We start from the raw sequence: 20659 nt of genomic DNA, 5'->3' as shown, positions 1-20659 counted from the left end.
AATGCTAACCATTGAATTGATAGCTTTTAAGCTCCTTCAGTCAAAAGTCCGTTTTGCATCCATACTGAATCTTTTCAAGTTCAAAATAAGTTTATTGAGATAAAAAAATACATTAAAGCAGTAAGTACAATGTTAATAAAAATGAAGATATTACATACTATGAAGCAATTCAATTCTGATAAAGCACAAATGATATGGATGTAAGTCCAATAAACATAGTGTAGTCAAATAGCAACATCACATGAAATGAAAATCGGTGCAAAAAGAGATAATTATACTCAATGCTAATATATCAATTACAGATTGAATATAATTAAACTATATAATATCAACATGGAGGAAGTCATGGAGGTTTAGTCACTTCTTGTTGGAAAGGAGTAAGAGACAGAGATTGTCGGGCACTAGCATCAATAAAGAGTGTGACAGGCGTCCATAAATCTAAGCGTTTTGGTGCTATGTGAATCGGGTACACATATGTTGTATCTAATCTATGATTGTGGCAAACAGCATACCACCATGCTTGATACGATAGTTTAGTAAAATCCTTCCAATTCTTAGTTATTTGTTGAAAAGCAACTGCTAACAATAAGTCTATTATCTTCACATTAGAATTACAGTTCTCCCAAATAGGGGATAGACTTCCCAAGAAGATGTGTGAAACAGAGAAATGATGAGAAGACTCAAAAATCAAATTAATTTGCGACCATACTTTTTCCCAAAAACTATGAACAGATTTGCATGTGAAGAGTAGGTGATGTAAATCAGCATGTGGTGAAGAGCAAGTCCAACATTCATCTGAAAGGTCAACATGTCTTGTAGCAAGAGTGAGTGGAGAGAGCAGGAGTCTATTATATATAAAAAAGAGTGTCTGTATGGTACTTGCAGCACTAGAGGACTTCCTAAATGTAAGCCAGATTCTGTCCCAAAATTCCACGGACCAAGAGAGATCGAGATCTTTTTCCCAGGATAGTTCTACCTTGGTTTTCGCTCTTGGAGTAGGTGAGCTATGTAAGAGTTTATATATAGCAGAAGCCCTAAAGCCATGAAGAAGGAGAAACCGGATTTTATCTGCATGAACAGACGCAGGCGGAGTAGAGTGGTGGGAAGCTGTGCATTGTGTGTGGGCAATTTGAATAGCTTGTATCAAGAGGGAATATTTAAAGCGAAAAGACGTAGGCAGGTCAAAAGAGCTACTGGCGAGTGCAAAGGACATAATCTCATCTTGAACATATAATTGATGCACCCAAATCAGACCTCGTTGTCGCCAAGATTTCCAAAATATAGGTTTATTATTTATTAAAATATAGACATTCTGCCATATAGTAAGATTGAGAAAGGAAGTCCAATCGGGAGGGGTCAAAGAGGTGAGAGACGGTATAATCTTAGATGTATGTTTAATTATAGGAGTGGACACAGACTGGGTTTTATGCGTAAAAAAGACAGATATTCTTGGAATGAAAATGGGGAAATGAAGGACTGCTCAAGTGTGACCCAAAGAAGACAATTGATATAGGATTTAGAGAGCCATCTCGAAGCCTGATGTAATAAGAAGGATTTATGATAAGTAGGGAAATCAGGGAAGTTCACACCACCCTCTGATTTTGGGCGAATCAATTTTGATAAAGACATGCGCGATTTCTTGTTATTCCATAAAAAGGAGGATAAAATAGAGTTACATTTTTTTTAAATATTTTAAGGGAATAGAGAGTGGAATATTAGAAATTGTATATAAAACTATAGGTGAAAGCATCATCTTTATGGTATCTAGGCAGCCCCACCAAGACAAGTACAGCGGATGCCATTTCGCTGTTAAGGAGAGCAATCTTTGTGTGCAATTATCCATACATCGTGATATGGTTCCTGATATGGAAGAAGTAAAGTGTAAACCTAAATACTTAATGTATTGGGGACTCCATGTGAAACCCGAAGTAACAAAGTCAGCTTTAAAAGTATATTTGGTGAGAGGCAAAATTTCGCATTTATCCTTGTTTAATTTATACCCAGAAACATGTGCAAAGGAATCAACTTCTTCTAAAAAGGCGGGAAGGGAGAGCTGAGGTTGCGAAAGAAAGAGAAGGACATCATCAGCATAAGCTGCCATTTTGACGTTAGTTTCTTTGAAGGTGAAACCATGAATGTTGTCATTTTGACGAATTCTCAATAGAAAAGGTTCTAAAGCAAGATTAAAAAGAAACGGAGAAAGTGGACAGCCTTGTCGAACACCCCTGTCAAGTTGGAAATAAGAAGAGACACCGCCGTTTGCGCATACAGCCGCTCTCGGGTTAGAATACAAAATAGATATCAGAGCAATGATATTTGGACCAAAACCAAACCACTCAAGTGTATGAAAAAGGTATGACCATTCGACTCTCTCAAATGCTTTTTCTGCATCTAAAGCAATCGCTGCTAAGGAATGAGGAACCTGGGAAACCTTGGAAAGAACATCGAAGAATAAGCGAGTATTATCCGTAAGGAGTCGGCCTTCAACAAAACCAGATTGTTCTGCGCCTAATAGGTCAGGCAATTGGGATTCCAAACGCGATGCTAGGGCTTTGGAGAAAATTTTATAATCTATATTGATGAGAGAAATAGGACGGTAATTTTTGCAGTGTTGCGGATCCTTGCCATCTTTAGGTATAAGGTATATAAGGGCGTCTGAGAAAGAGCCAGACGATCCTCCTACTTGTAAGAAAGTGGTTATGAGGGTATGTAATTTAGGGATGAGTAAATGTGCAAAGTGAGTGAAGAATTCCACGGTGAATCCATCCGGGATACCGAATCTTTTCAGGGACATTTTTTCTAATTTATTTTTGACAATAAGAATTCGTTGTATAATGTAAAGTAAGGAAATAGGAGGGAGGAAATAGGCTTACGTCTGAAAGATAGATCGAAGGTTAATGAAAGTAAGCTGAAAGGTAGGATCACATTAGTTGACTGAGTTCACTGAATTATGAAGCAAGGAAGATACAAACTATGTGTCAGATCACGCATCTAAAATCAAGCAACAAAGTCGAATCAACGATTTGGATGTTAATTGTGTTCCTTTTACCCAAAAAAGGCAAGTCTACAAAATGAACCCTAACAGCAACTATTCAAAATGCCAATCACTAAAAATAAATGAGTGTGTATTGCATGGATGGAAGAATGCTATCCTTTCTAACTTACAGACTACACATAGAAAACACACAGTGTTAAACTTTGTATATATTAAATCACTGTGCGCACAATTCATTTTATACCTTATTTATACTGCTCGTGCAGCTATGCTTTGAAACATGTCTCTTCCAGCTCAGTGCTGGGTTTAGTTCCGGTTCACATCATGGATTTCTGGAATCCGCCTTTACAGGAAAAAAACAGCAATGCAGAAAAGAAAGCACTTCAAGTTTCACTACATTAGACTTTAATGAGATGCAAAATGTTTGTTCAAATAAATTCTTCCTGTCCAGTTGAAAGAACTTTTGCTGAAAATGGCCAATCTTTTGCCAGGCTTATATTTTTGACTGACGTGGTTTTGTTGGCTTTAGGACTCTACGCAGTCTACTCCTACTAACCAGAAGTAAAGTGCTATGCTCTCCCTTAAAACATGATGACATTGGCATACACCTGATTGTCCCTTTTAATTGACTTATAAGTCCCTGGTATATGGCCAAGGCTAACGGCCTGTAAATTTAATGCTGCTAGTGGATGCAGCACTGATTGTACCACCCACTGCAGAAGCACTGTAAAGCATGTATCCAGGCCTGCCGCTGCAGCCTGTGCTGTTAGTTTTCAAACTGCCAATTTGACCTGTCTTGATCACCCTTTTGAGAAGCATAAACCTTCCTTTTAAATATTTATGTCACCCCTAAAGGAGGCCTTATTGCCCTATAGGACAGTTTGCATGATATTAAAAGTAGGACATGTAAAAAAAATAATACTACACATGTCCTGACAGTGAAAAGGCCCAAAAAGCCTATTTCACTGTGGCAGGGTTAGTTACCTCATAGTTAAGCCTGGATTACATTATAACACATTATAATAATTTTGGGATGGAAGTAGTTAAAAATATAATTCAAAAGACTTGTTTCAAGACTGATTCAAAATCCAACTAAATGGTGAAATGAAACGATTTTGGAACAGGTACCTTTAGAAAAGTTACCTCTCCCTGCCTAAACCTATATAGGTCTTTCTGTTCATTGGAGTGGCAGGGGGCCACCTTGACTGTGCTGTCCTTCTCCTCCAGGATGGGAGCAGGCATGGCACTCTGCAGAGAAACTGCGACCATGTCTCGCCTTTGCTTGTTTCACTGTCTACATTGAGTACCTCAGCATGCTATGGAGTTTAGTGGAGCCATCCTAAAGTACCCAGAAGACCTCCACACCTTTAAAAAAGAAAGAGAAGTCAACTTCACATATCCACAAGTGCAGTTGAGCTAAAACTCAAAAGCTGTGGCTATGTTTGCAACCACATTCCTCTTCACCATTTGGTTGACAGTGGAAACTCCACATTGCAAAATGTGTAGTGCTTGGAAAAGAAGTGCTGTACAGAGCATCACCCAGTTCAGGTTGTTGCATAAAGTTAGATTAGGGATACAAGAATATTTGAGTGCTGAGACACCAGCAAGATGACTACGACATGAATACAGACATTAAGGAGTAGGACATTTTAGCTGACATCATTTGTAATAGAGGTGACAATGGATTCATTGAATACTCGTGTCCAGAAAAGTAGGTGGGATTTGAGATTCAACATGAACTCAGTAAGGGGAAGGGTGACTCTTAGTTGGCATTGCATGGATTTTAAGAATAGAAGGTGATGGTTGGAAAAGAGCAGGGATTATACTAGCGTATGGTAGAAATGAACATTTTGATGAGGAAAAGAAAAGAAGTGCTTGTTTATATTTGAGAAGGAGTCATATGTTCCTGTCTGAGAAAGGATGCTAGGATGTCTGGGGGAAGGAGATGGTTAATTGAAGAGAGATGGGACCTGGAAACCCCACAGTTATCATGAGCCTGTGCAATTTGTGGCACTAGACTCAGCATCAGCCTCTGATCGTGGTACTAGAAGAGATATTCTTGGGCCACACTTCGGGGACTTCCTTACCCTGCCAGCCTATGTGCTGATCTAGAACTTGGTTTCTGCTTGTGTCTTCGAGGCCTAGTGCATGTATGTAAATTTCAAAGACCTTTCTGTGCATTCCCCCATCACCCGTGGCCCAACCAGTAATGTGATACAGGTCTGAGCCAGTTCTAACCTATCCCTCGAGAGTCTTTCACAGTGGATCATTTGTCATTTAAATGGAATCCTGTTAGACCTGCATTTAGGGTGGCTTTCCCCTGGACTTTTTGACTTTTGCCTCCTTTTTTTGCTGGTTTGTTTTGTTGGCCTCACTTCTAACTAGTGCTAGATGCATATGCTCCTCCCCTAAATATGATGACATTAGTGTATACCTGATTGGCATAATTGTTGTACTGATAGGTCCCTTGTAAATTGGTATAGAATATCGCCAGGGCCTGTACTTCAAATGCTACTAGTAAGCTGCAGCACTGATTGCACTACCCACTGACGTAGCCTGTAAAACCTGTCTCAGGACTGCCACTGCAGTTCCTGTGTGTGCAGTTTACTGCCACTAGGATTTGGCATTTAAAAGGACTTGCCTAACCTTAAGAACTCGCCTTTTATTACATATGACTCACCCCTAAAGTAGATCCCAAGTAACCGTAAGGGCAGGTTGCCATGTAAATAGAAGGTAAGACATGTACTTGTTTGTTTTTCATGTCCTGGTAGTGACAAACAGCCTATGTCACTGTTCACTACTGTGAGGCCCACCGCTCTTATAGGCTAGCATTAGGAATTCCTTAATACACTATTATGCCGTAATTCCTGATCCAAAAGGAGAACCTTTTTCATGCTGCATATGTTTAGAATGGTAATGATAAATCTGTAAGGACAGGTGACACTGGATTTAACATTATTGATTTAGAAGTGCCACTTTTAGAAAGTGTGCATTACTCTGTACTTATTGCTCTTTGTGCTTGACAACCTGTCTCCAATACATGTCTGGGTTGGGACACAGCTACACTTAGTGCATTCCCTCTAGACAGTCACAAAAACAGGAAGGTGAGTCTCATCTGACTTACTTTTATGCCGTAATTCCTGATCCAATAGGAAAAGCTTTTTAATGTTTCATATGTTTGGAATGGTAAAGATAAATTCAACTTACTGGTGGTACTGGATTTAATATCACTGTTTTAGAAGTGCCACTTTGAGGAACCCCAAAACATTTCCTATGATGCTTGTTTGAGGTCCAGGGAGGACCTGGCTTGGCGGTTCTGGCTTGACATTTCCCACGAGGAACATGGGCAAGATTGATTAGCATATGGCTAGGTCTAAACTGGGGTGGCATGGTGAGCAGAAGAACAACGTATTTAACCCAGACATCTTGACTGCGGTGAATGTTTTGATTTGTTGTGCATTCCATCCATCACTTGTGTGTCTTTTGCTTTCTCGCCCTAAGTGCGCCTGGTATACCCAGACGTGGGTTTCGGGCTCACTGTGCCACTGGATTCAAGCTAGCCTGGCTGATGATGGGTGAAACCCCGAAACCGGTCCTAGGATTCTTGTTCCCGGTCCAAGGAGGACCTGGCTTGGCAGTTCAGGCTTGACTGTTCCAATGAAGAACATGGGTAGGACTGATTTGCATATGGCTGGGTCTTAAATGAGGTGGCATGGTGAGCAAAAGAACGATGGATTTAACCCAGATCTCTTGACTGGGGGTGAATGTTTTGATTTGTTCCGCATTCCGTCCATCACTTGTGTGTCTTTTACTTTTAGAAAGTGGGCATTTCTCTGTACTTAATGCTCTTTGTTCCTGACAGCCTGTCTCCAATACGCGTGTGTATGTTTTGAGGTTGGGCCCCCCTCCAAAACTTTATGGCAAGGATTGGGGGAGCGGAAGGGACACGGCTGCGTGTAGGGAGCGGGACATATGAGATCATTTCAGGAATACTTTTTCTATAGCTTATGAACCGCACCAAATATGAGATTTATAAAAAAAGGAAATTAATCCAAAAAAAACAGATATCCCAAACAAACTGCTCCCCATAATTAGGGTGTTGTGAGCCCCTCACACTCTTTGACCCCAATGCAACTATACCTGCTGCACTAATAATAACTGCAGTCCTGAGTAGCAGGCTATCTCCTCTTCCTCTTTTACCTCTTCCCCTCCAGGATGGATAATCACCTCTGTCCTAATGCTTGAAAGGACAATAAGCTCTGATGCCCCTTTTTTGAAGGTAGACAGTCATAATTGTGATGCAGTGGGCCCCCCAAATCCCTGGGCCCCAGCCCTGCTGCATCTGCTCCTTTATGATAACCAGCAGTGCCCACTTAAACACTTGGCAGCAGTACCAGCTTCACTAATGAATGTCCCTTTAAAAAAAACTAAAACACTTATATTGTCCCCTTCTTTGGGGTATCTCTCTGAAGAAGTGGTCTCTGCCCATTTGTAAACATAAAAATGAGTCTGCATACAGTGCTCCCTATTCTGGGCCTTCTCTTTGACAATATCTATGAATCTCACTCCTTTCCTCTGTCTCCTAGACCATTACTGTGAGGCCCCAGGGATCGAGAGGGATAGGGCTCTGGATCTGAATGCAACCCTGCTGGCCTTCTACCTGCCACCCCATGGACTCAGCTTTCACACAAAAAACTGCCCCTGAATGGTTAATATTGACTTTGAGATGCCTCTGCCTGAAATCGAAGTGTGTGGTGGTAGTGCAGAAAGTTAAAACAAAAACCAGCCTTCTTACCAGCCATTAATTGATTGAGTCACTTAAAGCCAGGGCCACTGGAATTATGAGTTTCTGCAGCAGCAGCGTTTTCCACATAATTATCAGTTTACTGCATTTGCTACATAATCTGCAGATTTCAACAAAAAATACTTGATTCTAGCTCAAACGGAACAAAAGTTACTTAAAGAGTTACAGAGTTCCGGAGCAGTGGCAGGCCCTTTGCAAAGATTGACTGGTAATCTTGTAGTTGCTTAATGCTGTATTTGGGTGTTAAACTGGTACTAATGAGGTGAAATATTTCCCCTGACAGCGTCACCGTGAGTTAAAATGACAAAAAATGAAGTAATGCTAACCACAAAATGTGGTGCATTGTGCCGCATAATTTACCTTTTCTTGCTGCATAATTTAGTCAAACGTGCCGCATAATGTTGTCCTCTTCTGCTGAATAATTCCAGTGGATCTGCCTAAAGCTTTATGGTGGCAAAGATCTATTCTTTTTAACATGTAATGTAAAGGAGTTATCAGCTGGAATCTGGAATAGTGGAGACACTTACAAAAATGTCTGCATTAGATACAGTTTGATTACTTATTACTAAAAAGTATATTTTGTAAGAACTTGTTTTATCTCAATCACTGCATCATTTTGCAGCAGACTAGCTTGGAGTATGTGAATACTGATTTAAAATAATGACTTACATATTCACAGTGCTTTCTGCCACAGGCTGGGACCTCACAGCACTATAAACAGGGCCATTGGAATTCTGCGGCAGGAGAAGGCCAAATTATGCAGCATGGTTGACTAAATTCTGCAGCAAGCAAAGGCAAATTATGCTGCATTTTTTGTGATGGCATTACTGTGCTATTTTTGCTATTTTTACACTTGTTCACATTGTCCTGGCCTTTATTGCCCCTCATAAGTACCACATTAACACCAACATATAGCAACAAGCAACAGAAAGGTGAGCAGACAACCTCTAGAAAGGGCCTTCCACTGTGAGGTAGCATGTGTTGCTGCATTTTATAATCTGCAAATTATGCAGCAGACGATGGATTATGTGGCAAATGCGGAAAAACCATAACTATGTGCTGTGAGTGCAGGGTGAGCTTGAAAGTGAAGGGTGAGAATGAGGAGTGAGTTGTCTGAATGTAGGGTGAATTCCCAGACACTTGAAGTTAATCAGCATGTTATTGACGGGGCGTAGGGTTTCAGATATAAATTAAACTATTGCTATTACGGAATTAATCAGGGAATCGAGGGTGAAGGAAATAAATAATGTGCTGATCCTGCGGCAAACTTCCAGTCTTATGATTAAGGTTGCCAGCTCATTATTTTGATGTCCCAGACGGTACAAAAATAAACAGTACCTAAAGCCCTATTTTCAGCACTTATCTCTGCATACTTCGAAAAGCAAATATAAAGCACTTTTAAATGTGTTCTAGGGCTGCCTGAATGATTCATGACTGAAAATAAAAGGAACAGTCGCATTACAAATGAATACATACGTTTTTATTTAAGACCCTATTTAGTGTCAAAGCAAGGTCTTTGCGGGCTCTTTAAACATACATGGCTGGCATTTTTTCTATTGGCAACCCTTTTATATACTCCTTTTCATGAAAAGCATTCTCACACTACATCAGTAAATGTAAAATACAATGAAAAAATAGGCAGAGTGGGGGCCCAGGGGGTACTGGAATCAGAAAAAAAACTAAACCTCGGTAACCAGTTTACAAAGGTATGTAAATGTGACAATGGTCTTTGAAGACCTGTGAAAACTCAGGCGTGCTGGAGTCTTAATAAGACTCCAGACACTGCCCAGCGAGCCCCCAGCAACACACCCACTGACCTCTGGCCGCACGGCACTCTGAGGGCTTCAGAGTAAATAAAGACAGCCTGGAAATGCAGCAAATAAACATCGCTGCACTTCCAGGCCTCTTCATTTACATGTATGTATGTATGTATGTATGGATATACTTATATAGCGCAATGACTGTCACCCAACAGGCATCCTGGCGCTTAGACATTAGATGGAACCTGTATGATGTAATCAAAAACCACTGTAAAAAATTACGCCACTCTTGGGAACAGATGTGTTTTCAGGGCTTTCTTAAAAGAGGGGAGATCACCCATGTTCCTCAAGGCCAACGGCAGAGAGTTCCACAAAATTGCTGCTGAAAACCTGAAAGACCTACCTCCCAACCGAGTCCTCAAAATTTTAGGGACTACCACCAAACAAGCTGTAGCAGAGCGAAGAGATCTAGACAGAACATACCAGGAGAACATGTTCCGCAGAGGAATGGGGCCTTGTTCATGGAGAGCCCTAAATACTATACAGAGGGCCTTAAATTCGATCCGCTGAGAGATTGGCAACCAATGAAGGTCCCCGAGCGCAGTAATAGGAGATGTCCTTGAAGAGGCCTTTGCGCCCCCCTGGGAACCCATCCACGCCCCCCCAGGGGGGCGCGCCCCACAGTTTGAAGACCTGTGCTCTAGACTGTCACAAACACAGGAAGGTGAGGCTTAACTGTAAACTGTGCATCGGTAATTAAAAAGCAGTCTGATGGGTCTTCCTGAGCAGGGGGAATGGGAGGGGATCACTCTTATACTGCAATAGCTAGTGTCCTGTCCACACACAATGCACTGATTTATCCCCCACAGGTAACCTGACAGATAGGACTGTGTTCAAAAGGATTCTTATGTTTCAAATAATTTCAAACTACTTTATTTCAGTCACCGGATCCATAAAAGTACAAGCCATTTACAATAAATGCAGTATGCGACGGGGTTAAAAGTCCATCACAAAATAGTTCATATAAAAAAACATTGATTATTAGATGAAGATAAAAAAATATATACGCAGTTGGTTATCAAATGGGGGAGTGTCATTAAAACAGAATGTTGTTATGGCAGCAATAAAACATACCAAATACAATGCACTTTAAAAAAAAAAGACATCATATAGAAGGGCAGCAAAGGGCTTTGCTACGAAGCACCCACATTGCACCCAGAAATTTAGCAATGGACGAGATTGTGATCTAAGAATGCGTAGGGCTGCCTGATGGTTCCATACACCTATTAACCTACAAATGCGTGCAAGCCAAGTATGCAAAGGGGATAAACAGCCTGGGTACGCAAAGAAGACATGGGAGACACTTTCTCTTAGATAGTCGTAAATGGGGCAAGAGGTGCCTCCTTTTCCAGCCCAGCCTGGTGTAAACGCTCTGAGAGGTAAAGTGCCTATAAGGGACTGAAAGTAACGTTTTCTATGGAGTAGAACGGACTCTACGTACCAAAATGACTCTAACCCCCGAATAGACTTAACGTCCATGAAATCACTGGTTGACTTGGTGGTGGCTGCCTTCCAAGATTCCTTGGTCACCACTAGTGACCAGTATTTCTTTTTCATCACAGCGTTTGGTTGGAAAACAGATATGTTCAAATGATCCCACATGTCATGGAGCCCTAATGAGTACAAAACTGACTTCATGTTTTTGAGTCATGACATCTTTTAGGGATTCGGCATAATGGGCAATAACCGGAGTGGGCCACACACATCTCCAATATAGCAAGTACAGCAGGAAAATATTATCTGAAACCCTAGTGACACCTAAGTCACTAAACAAGGGATAAAGTAGGGTGCTAACTGGAAGCGATGCAAGATTCCTTAGGAATTTGTTCTCGGTTCCTATGATGTCATTGTGTTTTGAAACCCCCCACAGCTCGACCCCATACATGGCTGACCCCAAGCCCTTGCCCTTGTAGATTTCGAGTGTAAGAGAGATGGGTTTAGAGTATGATGTTAAAAACTCCGTGGGTATTACACCTGAGATCTGCTTAAGATTAGTAGTGGCCTTGTTGGTGTGGAGGTGCCAAGAAATGCCCTCCACAAAAGTGACCCCCAAATATGCAGAGGAATCAACCTTTTCCAGGGGAACTCCTCCTGAATCTAGATTACCCTTAAAAGATCTATGCAGGGTAAAAAACACCACCCTAATTTTAGAAGCATTGATTTCCAAGCCCCGATCCTCACAGAACTCGTTAAAACAAATCAAGAGTTTCTGGAGGCCTGTCGGAGAAAGGTGGATAGGAGTCTGAGTGAATGAACTCACAAATGGCCTTACAGGTTGTAGACGAGGGATTATGGCCAATGTCAAATCTTTCTAGCACTGTCATATCAATGACTATTGGCCATAACCTTAGATCAACCAAGATATAGTCTATTCGACTTGTGTGAGCGGGGCTTAGTCATAGGTATGGACACCCTTGGTATCAGATTTAGTAAGACCATTGAGTGCCCTCAAGCCATGCTCAATAGTAAGTGCCTTTAGATGTACTGTAGAGTGAGCCCAGGTAAGAATAGGTTAAATTTCTAGGAGAGGTACTGCCCAACACCCCATACACATCTTTGTCGTCCAATGGCTCGAATGTAAGATCAAAATCACCCTCTATGATGAGGAAATATTGTTGGGGAAGTGAATCAAGAACATGTACTTGGAGAGTTGCTTTGAAGTCACCCCTTACCTCAAAGGAACTTTTGCGTATAAGTACTGGGTCTCTGACCCACTGAAAGGAGACACTTCTGGATCTTGTACTGAAACTTGGTCAGAAAGAATGCTGTGCTGATTAAAGGATTCAACTGGACGGCTTTTCTGGAAGGACTGCTTTTCTGCTTGTTGCCCTGCTGCCTGCTTCTCTCTGACTCTGCCTTCCCTCCAAGTGATCTGCAAGGGCTTGCTGGCTTGCCTTCTGCTTTCTGAAGTCTCATGGACACAAAAGACTTTCTGCAATTCTGCTGGTGCTGCTGGACTCTGTCTTTGTGAGTCCTACCCTTACCTGAGGTGCTCCTCACAAGTAGGTTCCTGAAGTTTTTCCACATCTATATCAATGTCGCGGTGACTTTGCATCGATTGGAACCGATGTATCTCTGTCAACGGCAAAGCCATGGCTGCTTGACAGCAATTCTACAGCCGACATGGCTCGATGCCGACGGACAGCGCGACTCAACATCGACCCAGTGCCTGCATCGCAAAGGGGTTTGAAACTGAAGCTTCCATCGACGACACAGATCAGCACCGACGCTAGCCTCCATCCAAGGATCGACGATGATGCGGAGCCTCCTCAAATTCTTGCCTTGAGTCTTCGACATCGACACTTTGCTCCATCCATCTTTAGATGAGCTTGACTACTCTGTGCCAAGCTACCAGAGGGTTAGCACAGGTTATCTGTTGGTGTGTATCTAGCTTACCATGGCTAGTGTGGTGGTACCTGCCTGGCCTGGGTGCATACCTCAACCTACCAGGAATCAGAGGCCTCATTTACAAGAGGCATGCTCTGCTGGAGCATCACAAAAAAGTGATGCTCTGGTTGCTCAGGTCATATATATGAGGTGATGCAAAGCCACCCAGCGTAGCTTTGCATGGCCTCCTAGATATGGAGTAAGGCAAGGCAGCGCCTTACTCTGCGTCAAGGAACCGTTATATGGGCATTGCGGTGGGTGCTCCCATGCAACACCCATGGATTTTGGCGCTGCACCAGATTTACAAAATCACGTAAACCTGGGGTAGCTCCAAAACCTTACCCAGAGCAGGCGTAACGAGGAGAAATTTTTCATTTATCCTCGTTTCTTCCTCTTTCCATGTGTGCTGCATTCTGCAACACATATAGAAGGTTGAAAATGCCTCCAGTGATTCTTTTTGTGTAGGAAGATTTCCCTTTGGTACAAGGGTGTCTGCGTAGGCACAAGGCAGCTAAAAGGGGCCAGTGCAGTGGGAAATGACAGGAATGCTCTGTATATCATAAATATGACGCATTCCTGCCCTTTCCTTTTGACACAGGGCAGCGCAGCAAAGTTTCTCACTGTGCATTCTTTCTTCAAAAACTTGTAAATGAGGCCCCCCATTTTTAACAGATCCTATATATCCTGTTTGCAAGTCCCAGGGCGCCCCTAACTCTGCACTCAGTCTAGACCTTCCGCCGTGACCCCAGAGACATAATTACTTTTAACACGACCAACATGTTTAAAGATAGAAACTTTAAATTTGTGGTCTAACAACCCTGAACAGTTAGCTAGACTGAGTCATCCACAGGCCATCAGAACTATAATGTCTTTACCACGACGGGTATATTTTAAGACATCAGTCCCAGTTGTTTAGGTACCACGGGGACACCATGAAAATCCAACTATCACCGATAGGTATCAGGGTAACTCACTTAATCCAACTGTGGCAAACTCTGACACTTTGATTCGGATTTGGGAATAGTTTTCAAAATTAACTCAGAGTCAGGACTTTGAATGGAGGATTCATAGTTTATGTCATAGACTTCAATGTTATAATACGCCAACAATCTGAAGGGGCCAAACGCTATCACTAGTGTTGATAAGAGTGACGAATTTCATTTAGCATGCTTAAAAAACAGTCCTAAACAGCCCAAAAGCTCTGTCACTGTGCATGCCCGTATAGTTTGTTTTGTCACTTGCTTTCTTTGTTTTGAATTTTGGGGTATTGATTTTGAATGCCGAAATTCCACGAATAAGGTACCCGAGTTTTTACAGTGTATGAACATGTCAAAGAAGTGTGAGAACAAATAATCTAATTTGTTTTAGACATGTAAGATGTATTTATTTATTTTTAGTTTATTTTTAAGATGCGACAGAAGCACTTTGTATTATTTGTCAAACCTTTGAAGGGTATCAATTAACATTCGGTGTGCTTCTGCATTATAGTTAAAAATTACAAATTCATGCGTGTAGAGGTTTGCCATCATAATGAAAAACTATGTGTTTTTTGGTTTTCTGTGAAGGGGAATAATAGCGCTCGGACAGTTTATGTAAATTTCGACGAGACGCCCAAACAGTGAAATGACACAATTCTTGACAATGAAGGCAAACATTGCTGGTATTTTCGATTTCTCGCCATTCTTTCTTACCATGTCATGTCCACAGATAGTTCCTTCAGCAGCGGGCATGAATTTCGTCTCGCATTTTCTGCCAACTCGGTGGCACCAGAGTGCCTTACAAATATCCTATCAGGGAAAAGACAAACAACATCAGATGTAGAAAAAAACACAATGCGAGGTTTCGTCATTAACAGCGATCAAAGGCCCGGAGGAGAGTTGGGCAAAGAGTACCTGCAGCATTACTCACTAGGCAAATATCAACTTTTATTTGTTCTCGATATGCATTCTGTCACTTCCAGTCTTAACATATCAATAACTAGGGGGCAGCCAAGAAAAAAAAAAGTTTTTTTGCTGCAGTATCTGTAGGTGTGGCACATAGTTAATGGCTGATTACATCTTGGCACCTGGACGTGGGAAATATGCCCAGTTGCTGGTTTTCCAACTAGATATTGAATTTCTAGTGAGATAACGGGCACTTTGTTTGCAGCTAAAGAGAGGTGGAGAAAAACAAATACAGAGGGCTTTTTTATCAACCATATCAAGCATTCACGTGTTTAGAATTTCTATGGGAATGAAAGTGAAGAAAGTGCACTTTATAAAGAAAAACGTCGAATCCATGTCTGACTTCTTATCGCTGTGAAGATTAAATGAGCATGTTAATCTGAACAACATAAGACTATGGGCTTTATTGAGACCCTGGTGGGCTGTACTGTACTCCTTCCGCCAGGGCAGTGGAGTGATGTACTCTGCTGCTCTGGTGGACTGACTACAACCCGCCATGTTTAGAGAGCTCCAGTTGTCTGGTAGACAGCTCTATTTTTTCAGGGGAATGGCGGCTTGGCCTCAGGCACTGTAGCTTTTCTCTGCGGGCGCCATGTTCAATGCAGCTGTCCAGTAAAGTTTCTTTGTTTTAGAAACACAAGCTCCCAAAGCTGGAGTTTATTTTTGTGACACAAAAAAAATGTGCCTGAAAGTTTTCTCCCAGTAAATGTGAGGTAATTCCTGTGTTTTCTTCTTTGTGACCGCCAGGCTTTCCCCGGTTATGTTATGTTATGTTATTCAGTATTTGTTATAGCGCACGTCTCGTCCCCAAAGGGACATCACAGCACTTGAAATAGCAGAGAGTCAGGAGCTGCTAATTAAAACAGAAGAAACTGATTTACATGTTCTGTTTTGAAGAAACTGATTTACATGTTCTGTTTTGAAGAAACTGATTTACATGTTCTGTATTTTTTCAAAGGCTATTGTAAAATCCGACGGAGTGAGCTCATAAATTTATGCAGGAATTTGGGCTCTTCACGTTGTATGGAAGTTTATAGACTGCTAAAAACCAACACTGATCTTTCTATTGTTTATGCAGTATCCAGATTTTTATATCGCATGTGGTGCATTAGGGCAAATCTTTTGAAAGAGAAATATTTTCTTACTTATTTTTAAAACTTGTAAATATTTTAAACTTGTTTTTTATCTAATGATTTGTAAAATGGACTATGTATATTGATGTCTCTTTTATGGCTTATGCCGAAATAAAGATATATTGACTGACTGACTGGCTAATTAAAACAGCCAGGTTTTTAAGCTGTTTCTTGAAGCCATAAAAGTCCGTACATGCCCTAATGGCCAAGGGGAGTTTGTTCCAGTGGAACGGCGCCAGGTGAGAGAAGGCCCACCCTCCGTATTTAGATGTGCAGATGCGTAGAGGACAGAGAAGGGGCTGATTTTGTGATCTATGGTTTCTATCAGGGCAGTAAGGTCTCAGTTTGTCCTGTAAATTTCTGGGCGCCTCACCTGCAGATCCTTGTGTCTCAAGCAGAGAAGTTTAAAGATTGCTCCCTATTTTATAGGGAGCCATTGCAATGCTCTAATCAAAGGGACAGATGGGGTGCCAGAAGGCTGTTTATTAACCAGTCGGGCTGCGGCATTTTGAACCGCTAGAAGACTTTTAACAATTAATGGCAAGAAAAGATTAAAGGGTTATTCTGGGTGCTAGTAAATCATAAATCCTACAAAGCTGGACTTTTGGGTGACAACCTAGTCCTCGCGGAAACGTGATAACGTGATAACATAAACATATGTGCATTGATCTTAGAGCAAAGAGCTCTAAATAGCGTAGAGTGTCCTTTGCGCCTAAGTGATATACTGGTCCGCCTCTCTTCTTAGAGCGGTGGAAGGGGTAGAGAGTCTTGATGGCATCTTTGTGATTAGCCATGGCTTTGAGAAGTGCCGGGTGGCACTGCCAGTTCCAACACTTCCTGTGCTATTATGAGGATAAAAAGGGCTGATGAGAAGCACAACTGAATCTGGCCATAAATAGTTCCATTGTAACTGATGAATGCCAGAAACTGCAATGCCTGTGCTCTCTGGTGCCTTACAAAAGGTGGCCACAGCGTAGGTACCTACCTGTGCTTCCATCATTTATTTATTTGTTTATTTTGGTTATATAAAATAGTGCGTCAAGATGGCAGATCGTTTCCTAGAGGGCAATCTGTGGTTTCAGGGATTGGCAGTCCTTCCTCTTGTAAAATGCACAGTCAGAGCCCCTGGATGTGTTAAGTTAAGGTAAGGGAGCTATATTTTCCATCCAGTTTTTAAGTCACCTTTTCAAGGAAATACAGTAGAAGAGGCGGGAAACCTGGCTCTCGTTTCCTTCAGAGGTAAATGCTCCTTGCCATTTGTTAGAAATGGCAGGAATCTGGCACAAAGGGTCTAGAGGAGTCTTGTCCTTTGGTGAATCAAGAAAAGCAACAATCACAATAGTGCTTTCAGGGAGCAATGTCAACGGCTTGTCTCCTTCAGCATCTAAGCTCCTTCGTCTCATCCTGCATTTCAACTGATTACATATAAAAAAAAGCCCTCTGTTAGCTCTTGGCACTCCAAAAAATTGATGAAAGAAATAAACAACCAAAAATACGCTCCACTATTAATTTCAAGAGAATAAATATCAAACAGAGATCCATCTTGTTATCAACTCACTAGATTTAAAATTGGAGATTTTGGCCTCTTTCCCATTTGGCTGTTTTCTACCTTTGCATCTAGGCCAAAGGACTAAATGTGACAGAAATGTAAATGTCAACATTTAACGTGTTTCTCCCCTTTTCTCTGATCCTGAAAAATATTTTTCGTTTGAAGAAACTACTCAGTTCCTCGTATGCCCCAACAAAATATGGGGCTGTTCATACCATTCCCCACCTTGGCAACAGACTGCGCAGCATGGATTCATTGTCCTGTCCTTAGCCCTCTCAAGAGCCTCCTCTTTGCTGCTGGGGTTGTTGGAGGCCAAGAAATGGACTTCACAGAAGGTAAATATGGCACTTAAAGGCCTATTTACCAGTTGTGCGATTACTGGCAGCAAAGGTATCTTTGACCACCTGAGAACATAAAATTAATAAATGTTGCGTGTTCTAAGCATTATTCTTAATAACGGATTCATTAATGTATTTCGATAACATTCTAAATTAAGAAGAGTTAGAGCCAGAAGTTAAGGAGTGCCTTTTATCCTTTAAGTAACATCTAAATTACCACACTGTCCTAAGTCCTAAGACCTGTCCTCACCAGCTACTATCCTGTTTTTATATAATGTCTCATGCCACACTGCTGACATTTCTAAATGTGGGAATTATCATATGTTCCGGCTTCTCATTTTAAGGTACTCATTTAAGTGACTTTGGAAAGCTGGAAGCATGATTTGGCCTTGCTGCGCCACAGACGTGTGACCTGCAGGTCACATCAGAGGTCAACGGTGACTGTTAATTCACTGAGCCATCTTGTTGACATATCTCATGGCTACTTTTACACATCACTGAACTAGTGTTAAAGAAGGGGTTAGAAGGGTGAAAAACAGACTCAAATGGAGGCACAACGCAAAGTGTGTAAAAGAAGATAGGGAAAATATTGTGATGAAAAGAAAGAACTGGAAAGAGAAAAAAATAAGTGATACAGCATATGGGAGATGAAAGAGGACTCAACCAGTAGAGGAGCATAAGAAAGTTGTCTGGGACAGTGCACTAAAGACGAAAATAGGAAGCAAATTTACTATCCAACACTAATCAAGGATTGGCTTTAGATAGTTTCCCAAAGTAACGCAAAGTTGTGCCAAAGGGATGTTCCATGGGTTATTCATGGGTGTTCCCATTCAAACACCCATGGGCCAATCTCTATTTACAAACAATTGTAGACTGCAATTTGCACCCAAATCTTACCATTCCGCGAGACAGGCATTGAAAAGGAGATTTTCCCCATGTTGCATGCATGCTGCATTGTACAGCACACATACAAACCAGGGGAAGTGTTAAAGTATATATTTTGTACTGAAATGGTCTCCTTCCAGTACAAAAACTATTCCTTACAGAATACACACACCTTTGCACTATGGGGCAAGGGTGTGTGCGTTGGTGCATAGCAGCCTAAAGTGTACCAGCGCAGGGTGAGAGGAGAATAGCACCAGTGTTAGAAGTGGGGGGGGAACGGAAGGGCACGGCGTGCCCCTACTTTTAAAAATTATGCTAGTCCGTTCCCCTACTTCTTGATTTAAAAAAAGCGTCCCGGGACTGCCCTAATTCAGGCCCGGTTCTAGTAAGGGCTTGAAGGCAGGCGCAAAACGCCATGGGGCTCAAAGTGCCCCCGGCCGCGCGCACACAGACAGTTTTTGAGATTATCGCAGCCGTACCTGGGTACTTCACAGGTCTTTAAAAGACCATTTACATGTTAGCGAGGCTTTGTTTATTTTTTCACCCCTTCATCTCTAACAGGGGCATGGCGAAAGGCGACAAATCCTTTCTTTGGCCGCGGTAACCTTTGCCTACTGTCCTGCTGCGTGGATATTCTTTTTCTATGCAGCGCAGGAGAAAAGAAGTTTGTTTATTTTGATTCACCTTTCCCAACCCCTGCAGCTGCTTATCACATCAGGCTGCGACACTAAGATTGACTAATGGAGTAGGTAGGAGAATGTGTCACTATTTGTTTTTCTTTTTAAATTCTGCACAGGCGCAGCAGGACATGTACTTTGTGTGTGCTGCTTTAATCCGTTTTTATCATTATCATGGCTGATGCAGGACAGCAATAGGACAATAAAAAAATGCCCAGATAACGCTGGGGATTAATGATCCTGCTGGAGAGCAATCATTTCTCTGTTAGTAGTTAAGTGCAGATGAACTGTATTTTATGTGGAAGCTCAGTGGGTTACTGTCATTGTGACAGAGATCCTTGTGTTACTTGCAGTTCAGAAGTTACAATCCTAACATAGGACAGTGACCAATGAACTGTCATCAAAGAGCTGTATGCAAACCTGAATGATATAGTTAGAACTTCGCGTTTTTTGTTTTGTGATATAGTTAGAACTTCCCCAGTCTTTCATTATTCTAATGTTGCTAAAATGAGTATCTTTGGGCAGATATACATTTTTATCAGTAAAGCCAACCCCTAACCACTGGAGAACTCTTTAAATCCTGAGTTTGTGCTTCTCCAGACCAAACCCTCTTAAAATAACTGCCCACCAGTATGGATGACATGTAATTCATACACCTTGTAATACTCATTGGCTTATGTGACATTCCCTATAGACTGAACTACACACTTGTATGATTCATTGTCCCTGTATAATGTGTGCGTGGTGTAAAGTACTGACACACACTACACTGATATGAGTAGCGCTACACAACAAATTAAATGCATATGAGAGAGGGGCTACATAAAGATGAGGGGCACTGTTGGAGGGTGGCAGTGAGGGAATCCGAGGAGGAGGTAGTGGGAGTGGCTATGGAGCGATGAGGGGCACTGTTGGAGGGTGGCAGTGAGGGAATCCGAGGAAGAGGTCATGGGGGGAGGGGGAAGCTAGGGAGAGATGAGGGGCACTGCTGGAGGATGGTAGTGAGGGATTCTGAGGAGAAGGTCATGAGGGGGAGGGACTACAGAGAAATGAGGGGCACCGGTGGAGGGTGGCAGTGAGGGAATCCGAGGAGGAGGTCATGAGGGGGAGGGGCTATGGGGAGATGAG

The 20659-nt window shown here is 41.9% G+C and overlaps 1 protein-coding gene across 1 annotated transcript in view; it reads right to left on the bottom strand.

Moving 5' to 3' along the window:
- The window catches only part of ADAMTS16 (ADAM metallopeptidase with thrombospondin type 1 motif 16), a 637963-nt gene that overhangs the window by 256224 nt on the left and 361080 nt on the right, over positions 1-20659 (bottom strand). The window contains exon 11 of the mRNA XM_085606087.1: positions 14698-14793. Coding sequence (XP_085462213.1) covers positions 14698-14793 — 96 coding nt within the window. The remainder of the gene's footprint in view (positions 1-14697; positions 14794-20659) is intronic.

The sequence above is a fragment of the Triturus cristatus genome, chromosome 5_1 (assembly GCF_964204655.1).
Source record: "Triturus cristatus chromosome 5_1, aTriCri1.1, whole genome shotgun sequence".
NCBI lineage: Eukaryota > Metazoa > Chordata > Amphibia > Caudata > Salamandridae > Triturus > Triturus cristatus.
This window is presented reverse-complemented; position numbering and strand designations above follow the sequence as displayed.